The sequence below is a fragment of the Alnus glutinosa genome, chromosome 8 (assembly GCF_958979055.1).
Source record: "Alnus glutinosa chromosome 8, dhAlnGlut1.1, whole genome shotgun sequence".
NCBI classification, from domain to species: Eukaryota; Viridiplantae; Streptophyta; class Magnoliopsida; order Fagales; family Betulaceae; genus Alnus; species Alnus glutinosa.
Window position 1 is genome coordinate 8,256,908 of NC_084893.1, and position 12,205 is coordinate 8,269,112.

At 37.7% G+C, this 12,205-nt stretch overlaps 1 protein-coding gene across 1 annotated transcript; it reads left to right on the top strand.

Annotated features, from left to right (window-relative positions):
• The first annotated feature begins 1,052 nt into the window (after positions 1-1,052).
• LOC133874922 (chaperone protein ClpB1) lies at positions 1,053-6,263 on the top strand. The gene is made up of 7 exons (XM_062312840.1): positions 1,053-1,245; positions 2,441-3,625; positions 3,739-3,920; positions 4,020-4,645; positions 4,840-5,119; positions 5,212-5,409; positions 5,513-6,263. The coding sequence occupies exons 2-7, from the start codon at positions 2,473-2,475 to the stop codon at positions 5,807-5,809; spliced, it is 2,736 nt and encodes a 911-aa protein (XP_062168824.1). The 5' UTR covers positions 1,053-1,245; positions 2,441-2,472; the 3' UTR covers positions 5,810-6,263.
• Positions 6,264-12,205: the final 5,942 nt, after the last annotated feature.

Below are 12,205 nucleotides of genomic sequence, written 5' to 3' on the forward strand. Positions count from 1 at the left end.
ACAAACAGAAACCTAGAAATACAAGCACAGGAAAAAAATCTTATTTTCGCTAGAGTGGAGGATTTGATAAAATCTTTAATAGTTCCTATAATTATAATGCTTAATATTAATATCAATGATACTGGGGCTAATCATCGAGATTCGAGGGTGTGGTCTAGTAGCATTTGGGTTGTATCAGTAAGGGCTAGATTTCAAAGTCAAATTTCGCAATAAAAAATGTTATTGGATCTTTTAATTTTTTATACGACATGCAAACTCAATACAAAATTATTGAGTTAGCGTTGATGGGTAACCCGTTTAATTAAATGGATCGGGATATGATTGACCTATTTAATCTTATACTCACACCTTGACTTGAACTCGACACGGGACATTTAGGACTGTCAATTTTTTACACGACTATTAAACTCAGCATAAAATTAGCGGGTTAGCGTTGAGGAGTTTAACTTGTTTAATTAAATAGGTCGGGTTAAGATTGACATACATTGTCTTATATTTATATCTTGACACAATACGAACCCAACACGCGAATACGAATTGTAACCCTAAATGCTAGTATGACATCATATAACTCTATAAATCAATATGTAAAATCTTCATCTTCCTAATAAAAAAAGCCTTTGGTTATGATTTAACACTATTTCAAATCTATACAATTTAATACTTATCATGCTAGTAACTAAATAATTCAATTTACCTATCAAAATTTTTGCTTAATTTCTTACCATTAAAATACTACCTTGTGAGTTTATAAAGAGATTGTATTAAAAGTTATAGTACCCTAAGTATTTTCCCACTTGTTATTAAAAAAAAAATTCAAAATTTATCACCACAAATTAACTGTTAAATATGTTGGAAAAATATAAAAACGAGAAAAAATGGAAGAATAAAAAAATAAATGACATTGCCTTTGCGGCGAGTGGGCGATCGCTCTAGGGAATTCAAGGAGTTTCCACCTAACTGTATAAAAAAGAATAAAAAAAATGAAGAAAAGTGACGTGGCAAAATCTAGTAGTTTCTAGTAGCACTTCTCACCGATTTCCCTGTCCTTCCAGACGTTTCTCTCTGCCCATCAAAAAGGGCGTCCCGTCGCATTCCTCACCCCACTACTCTGTTTTCTCTCTGAGAACACACCAAATTGAAGAAAAAAGAAATTCAAATCAAAGCGCAAATCTTCTTCGTAAGGATCGAGTTGTGGATATCCGTCAAGCAAGTTTTCGAAGAACTCCGGGGTCCGCTGAAACGGTAAGGAGAACTTCCCTCTAAATCCCCTGTCTGTGACTCTTCTGAGTCTGTGTTTGTTGCGTGGAATAAGATTTCTTTTCTTTTCTTTTTTTATATCATATATTAACGCCTGTCTCCTCGGATCATTCTAGTGTTGGATTCTGTTTTTATGCGAATTGGGTGTCACCATATATCTTCAACAAGTAAAAAGATCTGCATTATGTTACTCATAGCTAACTACCAAGTGTGATTTCAAATTTAATCGAGGTCATGAATCAGTTTTAAATTTTCGTTTTCATTTCTTAACTTTTTGTGAAGAAAATGATGAACATGCAGTTGCCCAACGAGGGATTTGCTCCTGCAAAATATTTAAGTTTATAAAAATAGAATAAAGAAATTTGAAAAATGATGTGGCAAAATCTAGTTTTTTTAGTGAGCAAAGTGAAAAAAAAAAAAAAAGCCGATTTTTTATTATTATTATTTTTTAATTCATCTAAGCGCAAATCTTCTTCGTAGAGAGCAAGTTGTAAATATCAGTCAAGCAAGCTTTCGAAGAGCTCCGGTGTCCGCTAAAGCGGCAAGGAGAACTTCCCTTCCCTCTAACATCTTGTCTGCACGTATTTCTCATTGTCTAGCTCAAATTTTCATGGTTTTGGGAACAATATACATTCTGGGTACTGCCCAAAATTCTATTTAACAGAACAGCCTGTCACCTCTCTTCCAATTTCTTTCTCATGTTGTAATTCTTTACCCCCACAGAAATGCAGGTTCACTGTATTTTTCTTTTAATCTTCATTTGGAAGACAAATTTGCAATTTTTTAATGTCTGTTGTATATGTCTTTTTACAAGTTGCAATCTTCTTTTGTAATACTTGCTCTTTTTTATTTATTTTTTATTTTATACATGTCTTTTGGTTACGAGGATTCATTTACAAAAACTTCAATGTGAATTCTGTTGTCTCTGGCTTTGATCTTGTGGTTCAAAAGTTTGATAATATTTTTTGGGTTGCAGTCCTTATTTGTAGGTGTAAACTAAAGAAGCAAAGATTGTAAATCTTTCTTATATATGCCTTTTTTTTAGTAATCTTCCTTTTTTCTTTCAATAATCTTTTGTAATACTTGAACATTTTATATATATATATATAAAATGTGAATCCTGTTGTTTGTGGCTTTGATCTCAAGGTTCAAAAGTTTGATAATATTTTTTGGGTTGTAGTCGTTGTTGTAGGTGTAAACTAAGAAGCAAAGATGAATCCTGACAAGTTCACCCACAAGACCAATGAGATGCTTGCAGCCGCTCATGAGCTGGCAATGGGTGCAGGCCACGCACAGTTCACTCCTCTCCATATCGGGGTTGCTTTAATCTCCGACCCCAGTGGCATCTTCAGGCAAGCGATTTCCAGTGCAGGTGGCGGTGAAGAAGCCTCGAAGTCGGCAGAGAGAGTGTTCAATCAGGCATTGAGGAAACTCCCATCTCAGTCTCCTCCCCCGGATGAGATTCCAGCGAGCTCAAGCCTAATTAAAGTTATTCGTCGGGCTCAGAAGGCGCAAAAAGCACGTGGGGACACGCATTTAGCTGTTGATCAGCTAATTCTTGGCCTTCTTGAAGACTCCCAAATTGGGGACTTGTTGAAAGAAGCCGGTGTTGCTTCAGCCAGAGTGAAGTCGGAGGTCGAGAAGCTTCGTGGGAAGGAAGGAAAGAAGGTAGAGAGTGCTTCTGGGGATACGTCGTTCCAGGCTTTGAAGACTTACGGGCGTGACCTTGTCGAGCAGGCAGGAAAGCTTGATCCGGTCATTGGCCGAGACGAGGAGATAAGGAGAGTTATTAGAATTCTTTCAAGGAGAACCAAGAACAATCCGGTTCTCATTGGAGAGCCTGGAGTTGGCAAAACTGCGGTGGTAGAAGGTTTGGCTCAAAGGATTGTCAGAGGTGATGTACCGAGTAATCTTGAGGATGTGAGGCTCGTAGCATTGGATATGGGTGCTCTGGTTGCGGGAGCAAAGTATAGGGGAGAGTTTGAAGAGCGGTTGAAGGCTGTATTGAAGGAGGTTGAAGAGGCTGAGGGAAAAGTTATACTTTTCATCGATGAAATTCACCTTGTTCTTGGTGCTGGTCGAACGGAAGGGTCTATGGATGCTGCCAACCTCTTCAAACCCATGCTTGCTAGAGGGCAGCTTCGGTGCATTGGTGCAACCACGCTTGAGGAGTATCGAAAATATGTGGAGAAGGATGCCGCATTTGAGAGAAGGCTGCAGCAGGTGTATGTGGCTGAGCCTAGTGTTGCTGACACAATCAGCATCCTTCGAGGTTTGAAAGAGAGGTACGAAGGTCATCATGGTGTCCGGATTCTCGACAGGGCTCTTGTTATGGCGGCCCAGCTATCAAGCCGATACATTACTGGTATGTACTTAGCTTTCTTGTGGTTCGAAGGAGTTCTTTAAAGACTACTATGACGTAGTGATTGAAATTTCTTCTTTTGTGAATGTTGATGTAATTGCCTTCTTTTTGCTTAGGGCGTCATCTCCCTGATAAGGCCATTGATTTAGTTGATGAAGCATGTGCAAATGTGAGAGTCCAACTTGATAGCCAGCCTGAAGAAATCGATAACCTTGAAAGAAAGCGAATTCAGCTAGAAGTTGAACTTCATGCCCTTGAAAAGGAGAAGGACAAAGCTAGCAAAGCTCGTCTTGTTGAAGTAAGTTTTGTGTCTCCAAAGGATGGTTAGGAACTAATTATGGTTTGTTATTTGGGTGTTATTCTGATTTTTCCCATTTTGAATCTACTGTCTCCATAGGTACGAAAAGAGCTTGATGACTTAAGGGACAAGCTTCAACCTTTGCTAATGAAGTATAGAAAGGAGAAGGAGAGAATTGATGAGATTCGGCGACTGAAGCAGAAGCGTGAAGAGCTCTTGATTGCTTTACAAGAGGCGGAAAGAAGATATGATTTAGCTAGAGCTGCTGACTTGCGATATGGGGCAATCCAGGAAGTGGAAGCGGCCATAGCACAGCTTGAAGGAGACACTGATCATGAGAACTTGATGTTAACCGAGACTGTTGGACCCGACCATATTGCGGAGGTTGTAAGCCGCTGGACTGGCATACCAGTCACAAGGCTAGGCCAGAACGAGAAAGTAAGATTAATTGGGCTAGCCGAGAGGTTGCACCAAAGAGTGGTCGGACAAGATCAAGCAGTTGGTGCTGTTGCTGAGGCAGTGTTGAGGTCAAGGGCTGGGTTAGGAAGGCCTCAGCAGCCAACAGGGTCATTCCTATTCCTGGGTCCAACTGGTGTTGGTAAGACAGAGCTTGCAAAGGCTCTTGCCGAGCAACTCTTTGATGATGAAAATCTGCTGATTAGGATTGACATGTCCGAGTATATGGAGCAACACTCGGTTTCACGCTTAATTGGTGCTCCACCAGGGTAAGTGTCTTAGCACATCTTTTTCTTATTCAAGGCGTGTATATGAGAAGAGTAATGCTATTTAGAAGATTTCTGTATAACTACTATGGAACTGGATGACGTGGCAGTTGTATCTATAGAAATCTACTAAATAGAATTACTCATATGATCATATGAGAATAGTTTCTCATCTCATTCCTTGTTGCAATTCTCAGGTATATTGGACATGAGGAAGGGGGACAGCTCACAGAGGCTGTGCGGCGCCGGCCTTATAGCGTAATACTCTTTGATGAAGTGGAGAAGGCACACATCTCTGTGTTCAATACTCTGCTTCAAGTTTTAGATGATGGAAGGTTAACCGATGGCCAAGGCCGCACCGTCGATTTTAGGAATACTGTGATTATCTTGACTTCAAACCTTGGAGCGGAGCACCTCCTTGCTGGACTGATGGGCAAAGTCACGATGCAAGTTGCACGCGATGGAGTACTGCAAGAGGTATGTATTTTGATTCAATGAGGTATATATGTATATAAGGTTTGGTTTTGTGAGGAAATTGGCAGTGAGATATCTTTGTTGGTACTTGACAGGTAAGGAAGCACTTCAGGCCAGAGTTGCTTAACCGTCTTGATGAGATTGTGGTGTTTGATCCTCTCTCGCATGAGCAACTAAGGAAGGTAGCCAGGTTACAGATGAAGGATGTCGCGAGCCGCCTTGCTGAGAGGGGAGTTGCCTTGGCGGTAACCGACGCGGCGCTGGACTGTGTATTAGCGGAAAGTTATGATCCGGTTAGTATCCTTGTGTCCTTAAGGCTGAAATCTGGGTTACTTTTAGCTTGCATCAAGATACTGATACTGATACTGAACAACGGTATGTTTTCTTTGTTTTCAGGTTTATGGTGCTAGACCTATCAGGAGGTGGCTGGAGAAGAAGGTGGTGACAGAGCTCTCAAGAATGCTTATAAAGGAAGAGATTGATGAAAACTCAACTGTTTATATAGATGCTGGGCCAAATGGGAGTGAGCTGGTGTACAGGGTGGAGAGGAATGGAGGGTTTGTTAATGCAGCCACTGGCCTGAAAACAGATGTGTTGATTCAAATCCCCAATGTCCCAAGAACTGATGCTGCTCAGGCGGTAAAGAGGATGAAGATCGAGGAAATGGATGAGGGCGATGAGATGGATGACTGAAGTTGTTCTTTTGGGAATGATGCAACGTAAATGAGCTTTTGCTGGGTGTTTTTTTCCTTTAATTTGTAAAAAAAGGTTTGTAGTACTTTTGAGTGATGAATGTAAGGGGGGAGTCCATCCCTTAAAATCCCCAATGTCCCAAGAACTGATGCTGCTCAGGCGGTAAAGAGGATGAAGATCGAGGAAATGGATGAGGGCGATGAGATGGATGACTGAAGTTGTTCTTTTGGGAATGATGCAACGTAAATGAGCTTTTGCTGGGTGTTTTTTTTCCTTTAATTTGTAAAAAAAGGTTTGTAGTACTTTTGAGTGATGAATGTAAGGGGGGAGTCCATCCCTTAAAATCTCTTTTTCTTCTTTCGAATGACGTATTTTCCGGTGAATAGACGTCCATTTTCAGGGAATGGACCGTTCTGAATATCTATTAATTTTGATGGATGGAGTTCATGCTTTACCTTGGCCTCCAATGCAAAATGCTTGGGTATAATCAAATATGGGAAAAAATATTTCTTTCCTACTTAATTCACAAGTGTGATATTTGATGTGATCTTTGAAGTTTTATTTATTTATTTATTTATTTATTTATGTGATCTTTGAAAGAGATGCCATGAAGGTAGGTTATCAAGAAAGTAAATTCCAGTCCAGCTTATTACTCTCGAGTTGGCCATTTCATCAAAGGTATTCACCAGGATTTGGTTTATTTCAGAACTTATTCTTTCGTCCATTTTGTCCAGAGCTTTCAATGAAGTAGCTAATGTTTTAGCAAAATCTGTAGCTGCTGCATTTCCAGTTACATTTTTAGATGATGTTTGGCTATAAGATATTCTTTTATGTATTTATGAGATTATTACCGGGGAACGAGTCCCGCCTCCTTAGGTTGTAAATTCTTGTAATTTTGGGATCAGTTTTTTTTTTTTTTTTTTTTTTTTTAAAAAAAAAAAATTTTAACAGTGATATTTAGATACAATAATTTGTGACAAAATGGCTGTTCTATTTTATGTTGGATGATGGAAAATTGTTTACGTGTGTCGCACTTGACCATTTTGACAAAAAAATTCTTTTAAAAAACCTTCATTATTTTTAATAAGAAAACCAAAATAAAATTAATAGAGCCAACAAAAAAAAAAAATAAAAAATAAAAAATCTTTTTAATAGCAAATAGAAGAAGAAGAAAAAAACTGACACACTTGACCATTTAGACAAAAAAATTCTTTTAAAATACCTTATATCAATTCTAACAATTAACGGTAACATAGTAGCCTTTTTATCATAAAATATTAGTTTGATATATCAAAGTGTCACATTTATCAATTCACGAGGCTTTTATACAATTGGCCGGTTGTTCAAGTGGATTAAGTATATTTTTGTCATGAAATAATTAAGAGAAATTAAAAAGTCAGATTTCTGGTTTAATTATTTTATTTATTATATTATTTTTCATTAAATATTGACTCGTTAAACAGTAATTTTTAAATGACATTATAAACCCTATTTACAAAAGGAAAATGACAAAAACCCAACAAGATCACAGGCCAAGCTACCTTAACCAAAGCCCAGCTCCACTGCAAACGGTCCTTACAGGCTTACACTTCCTGGAGCATGCGGCGGACAACAGTTGGATGAGCATGTTCCGCATAGCATTGTGAGTTATGTTTGTTTTTATTTCGTTGTGACCGAAAATAATAATTAAATTGTATTTTTTTTTTTTTGTTGTTTGTTGTGATTGAAAATAATATTTAAATTGAAAATAATTGTGACTTATGCACTGTTTGTTTTGAGTCTTGACGTAAAATGGTTTCCGTCGTAAAATATTTTCGACGAAATCATTTTCAAAAAAAATAATTTTCTCGAAAACATTTTCCGGCGTTTGGTTCGCACGAAAAAATTACGAGAAGTGAAAATGCAACTGTCGCCGGAATCCGGCAACATCCAGTCACCGTTGCTGGATTCCGTTAGAACTCCTCTGGAACCAGTCAGATCTGGCCGGATCCCTTTTGGCCAGATCAGGCCGAATCCCGGCCATTGTGGCCAAATCCGTGATCCGGTCGGATTCCAGACATTTTGGCTAGACCCCGCCGGATCCTGACATTTTGGCCAAATCCATCCGGATCAGTGGCCGAATCTGGACATATTCGGCCAGATCCCATCAGGTCCGGCCGGCTTCTGACCATGGCAGGATTTCGGTCCGCCGGCGTCCGGCGACGATGACCGGGTGTGCCGTATTTCCGGCGCCGACAATATTCCTATGACTGGATTCCGGCGCCAACACTATTCCGGTGGCCAGATGTTGCCAGATTCCAGTGCCGCCTGGATTCCAACGATCGACTATTGCCGGATTCTGGCAATCGGATATCAAACTTGCTTGTAAAGACGAAAAGTATAATTTTGAAAAACGATTTACGGTTTTTAAAACTGTAAATCGTTTTCCAAAAATTAAAGAAGCTTTTACGGTCAAACTGAAAATAATTTTCGCCCTTACCAAACACTGTAAAATACCGAAATTATTTTCCAGAAATCATTTTACGCCGAAACAAACGGAGCATTAAAGTAATAGAATTCCAATCATATATATAACGTGGTAGTGCACTTGTAGTGCACCATGAGTATTTTGAGCATTTTCCATATATAATAGCTTCAACTGGCCTAAAGATTCAATGAGTGAAAACAAGTTTCTAATAAGTAGCTATTATTTGGTTATTTATTTGTGTGAGAAACCTCTTCCAATATATTTAATTTTAAGATTTTTCAGTAAAGGTTTGGTAAAGTCTTGGGAGGTGTTTTTGGTTATGGGGTTTTGAAAAAAAAATGTTTCGGAAAAAGTAAAAATTGAGAATTATTTTAATAGGGGTTACATTTGTAAAAATGTTGGATGGAAGGTCTACAAAAGAAAAAAATTTATTTGATAAAATTTACAGAAATGTTTTTGAAAAACAAAAAACCGATAAGTGTTTCTAAAAATTAAAAAGAAAAAAAAAGTTTAAAAAAGGAGTTGTTGGAGCTAGTCTGCGCGGTGGCGGCAGCCACTAATAAGAGTCTGCAAGCAGTTATGATTAGTAATTATTGGTATTATTACCTCTAATCGTAATCACAACTGCCTTTAGTGATTATCATATTCTTGTAACCGTAAAAGTTACGCCTTAGGCGGTTAGTAATTTGAAAATAACCGCTGGTTAACGGTTTTAAAATAATTGTCAGTTAGCGGTTATTAGAAAGTTCAAATAGCATTGCCTAACTACTTTTTAGGTATGGGTTTTTTTGCTTATTTTAGTATTTTTGGCCTATTTGAGCTTATTTTAGATTTTTTTGAAGCTGTTTTGAGTGTTTTTAGCCTCTTTGTAAGACCTTTTTTTTTTTTTTTTTTTTTTTTGTTTTTTTCCTGTTTAGTAGAACTGATGTTGAAAAGAAAAAACAGCAACAATATAGCAACAAATTGTAATAATAATAATAATAATAAAGCAAATTACAGGAATGCACTCAGCCACTCAATAAACACACAAACGCCTAAAAAAGCTACTCATTTCTTCTAAAATTTCTCACTTTCCACTCAAGTGGACTCAAAGCAAGTCTTTCTAATAGAGATCCAAAGGCTGTAAACCATATTTTGGATACTGAGATCGTTATGAAATGCATATTTTTTTTCATGTAAAAACAAAGATTTAATTAAAAATCTATAATTAAAAATAATTTTTTTAAAATTTTTTTAGAGTTATATTTACCCTTAGATAAAAAATAAAAAAAAATAAAAAACTAAATTCATCACTTCTAGAACACGTACGTATCCTGTGGCCTGTCTCAGGTAGGGACCCAAACGCGAGGCCTACATTCTTATGTAACATGTGGCATGTTCTCATAATAGAGTAGTAGGTCGTTAGTTTTGGAATTAGTAAAAAGTGATGATGTGATATAATGTAAAAAAAAATTATATAGAGAAGTAAAAAAGTTTTGCATTGTAGTGAATTTTTTTTATTTAAATAGTAATAAAAAATTATTGATGTAATATAAAAAGTGAAAATATTTTAATGTTGATTATTATTAAAGAACGTGAAAAAGTGAAAAAAAATAAATAAAAATGATTGCATCCCATTGTCGTGGCATGGTAAGTTCATTGTCAAACAAGCTCATTGCTTACTGCTTTCTACTTAAAAAGACAAAAAGGTATCTAATTGGTTACCTTTGTTAATGAGGCAAAAGGTTTAGGTGGGAGGAGTAATGTTTGCACCATTGGTAGCACCAATGATGTTATGTACAACTATTTATCCCAAAAATTTATTTTGTTGTTTTTCTCGGTAGAATTATCTACCAAAATTGTTGTGCAGACAATATGCAAATGTTTGCGTATGACAGACAAATGTTTAATTTCATTCTCTTACACATTTCCGGATAAAAAATGTATAAATTCACTATTAAATTTTTGATATTCTATGTGGGTTACCACTTCTCAGTTGGAATGCTTTGATTCAACTCCATACAGAATCACTCCATCCCATTGAAGGGGTTGGGGGGGTTTTGCCAACAAAAGCGAAGACGAAGGAGAAGAATTAAGATGATGTCCACCATGACTGCAAAACGACGACAATTTGTGGCCACCAGCGTATCAAACTTCATGGGTAATGACTGAGAACGCGCACACTTTCAAAGTTCGTTAACTTCAACGTTTTCTTTTGGAAAAAATATAAAAAACTCTTTAAGCTAATAGCTTATTTTAAAAAAGATTTAATTTTTAAGTGTGTTAAATTGACGTATCAAATTATCAAATTGTGTTAAAAAAAAAAAAGCCACTTTGGTAGTTATATTCCCACAATATTCTTGCCATATTTCATATTTTTATTAAAAAAATAATAAAATTTAAAAATCAAGAAATTATATATATATATATATATATATATATTGTTGAGTTTGTTCCTGTTATAATCTGAGCATCCGCCCAAGTGGCTGGTTATTAAGCTTGTTCTTATATTGTTTCAAGTTTGTCTGTTACACCACTCTCTGTTAAGATTCTAGGGTGAATAGGAAAAGGACACTGCCGTCAACGTGCCGTCAGCGCAGTTGAGAGCCAAGAGAAGGGCCAGGTAAGTCGGGAGGACACACGGATAGGACACAGGCGTATGACCTAGGAGACCTAGTTGGAGAACAGAGATGAAGTGTGGTAGAGAGATGTCTCGCGGTAGAGAGACCGGAACAGTAGAAGTCTAAGCCAGGTAACCCTAAACTTGTAGCGATGAATAGATTGTTCAGATCTAACTCATCAGTAAGCTCTAGATCCACTCGGATCCCTGAGATTCCAGAGGTAGTCAACGAAGAACACGTTGAATACCACGATGAGGATTCCTTCATTGATGTCAATGATTGGAATATACCTAAGGTTCCCAGTAGAGAAATCTACAGGAAGAAGTGGTCTGCACTTGCGTTCAAGACTGAACAGCATGTTAAGACTGTAGAGCAAGTCTATGCTCTCAATAAGGAACATGAGTTATGCCAGCTTTTTAACCCAGAAGCCATTAAGCGACATAGAAGAGAAGGCCACAACTTTATCCACATAGGATTAGTTCAGGTCGCCATTAAGCCCCTAACACGGAGAGGTCTTAAAGCCTCTGTTATGTTAGGATTAAGAGATGCCCGTTTCACTGACTGGCAGGATAGTCTCCTCGGAGTCATTGAAGCAACCATGCATGATGGACCAGTCTATTTTGACTGTTTCCCTGATTTCACCGTAAGTCTAAGTGATCCTCACATCCTTAAGGTTTTGACCCTGAGTATTAGAACCCAAGGATATAAGATTCTAGAAGGTGTCCAACCTCTAGCTTTGATTTACAGGATCTACTATAAGTGCACTGGAACTAACATGAATTTCCAGGCAATTAAGAGAAGCCCGAATGGTCAAACCATGTTGATCCAAAGTAGCCAAAGTAACGCGAATATTCACGTTCCTCGAACTATTCATTGGACTGACATTGAGTTACCCAAAGAATGGAGTTTGACCAATGAAAGTTTTAAGCCCGATCTCATAAGTCATAATCTAGGAGACCTAGATTATATCCAGTAGTACTTGGATGGTACTGTTAAGATAAGTTTCGACCGAGGATCTCAGTCGACCCCTAAGCCGAATCTTCTCATAGAAGAAGTTGCAAGATCTAGTGCATCTAGATCTGAAGTACCAAGGTCTAGATCTTCTAGACAACCTAAGGATAAGACTCCAGCTAGACATTCGTTTGCTGCTTCTACCTCTACGGAAGAACTAAAGCGACGAGATCTAGAATTGGAAAAAGATCTAAGAAAGCTTAAGTTAAAGGGAGTCCAGACAACCTCCCAAGTGAGTCATCCATGTTACACAGCTGACACACAGCTAGAAGATGAAGAATCCCAGGAAGGCAATGCCTCTCCTACGGAATCTGATTT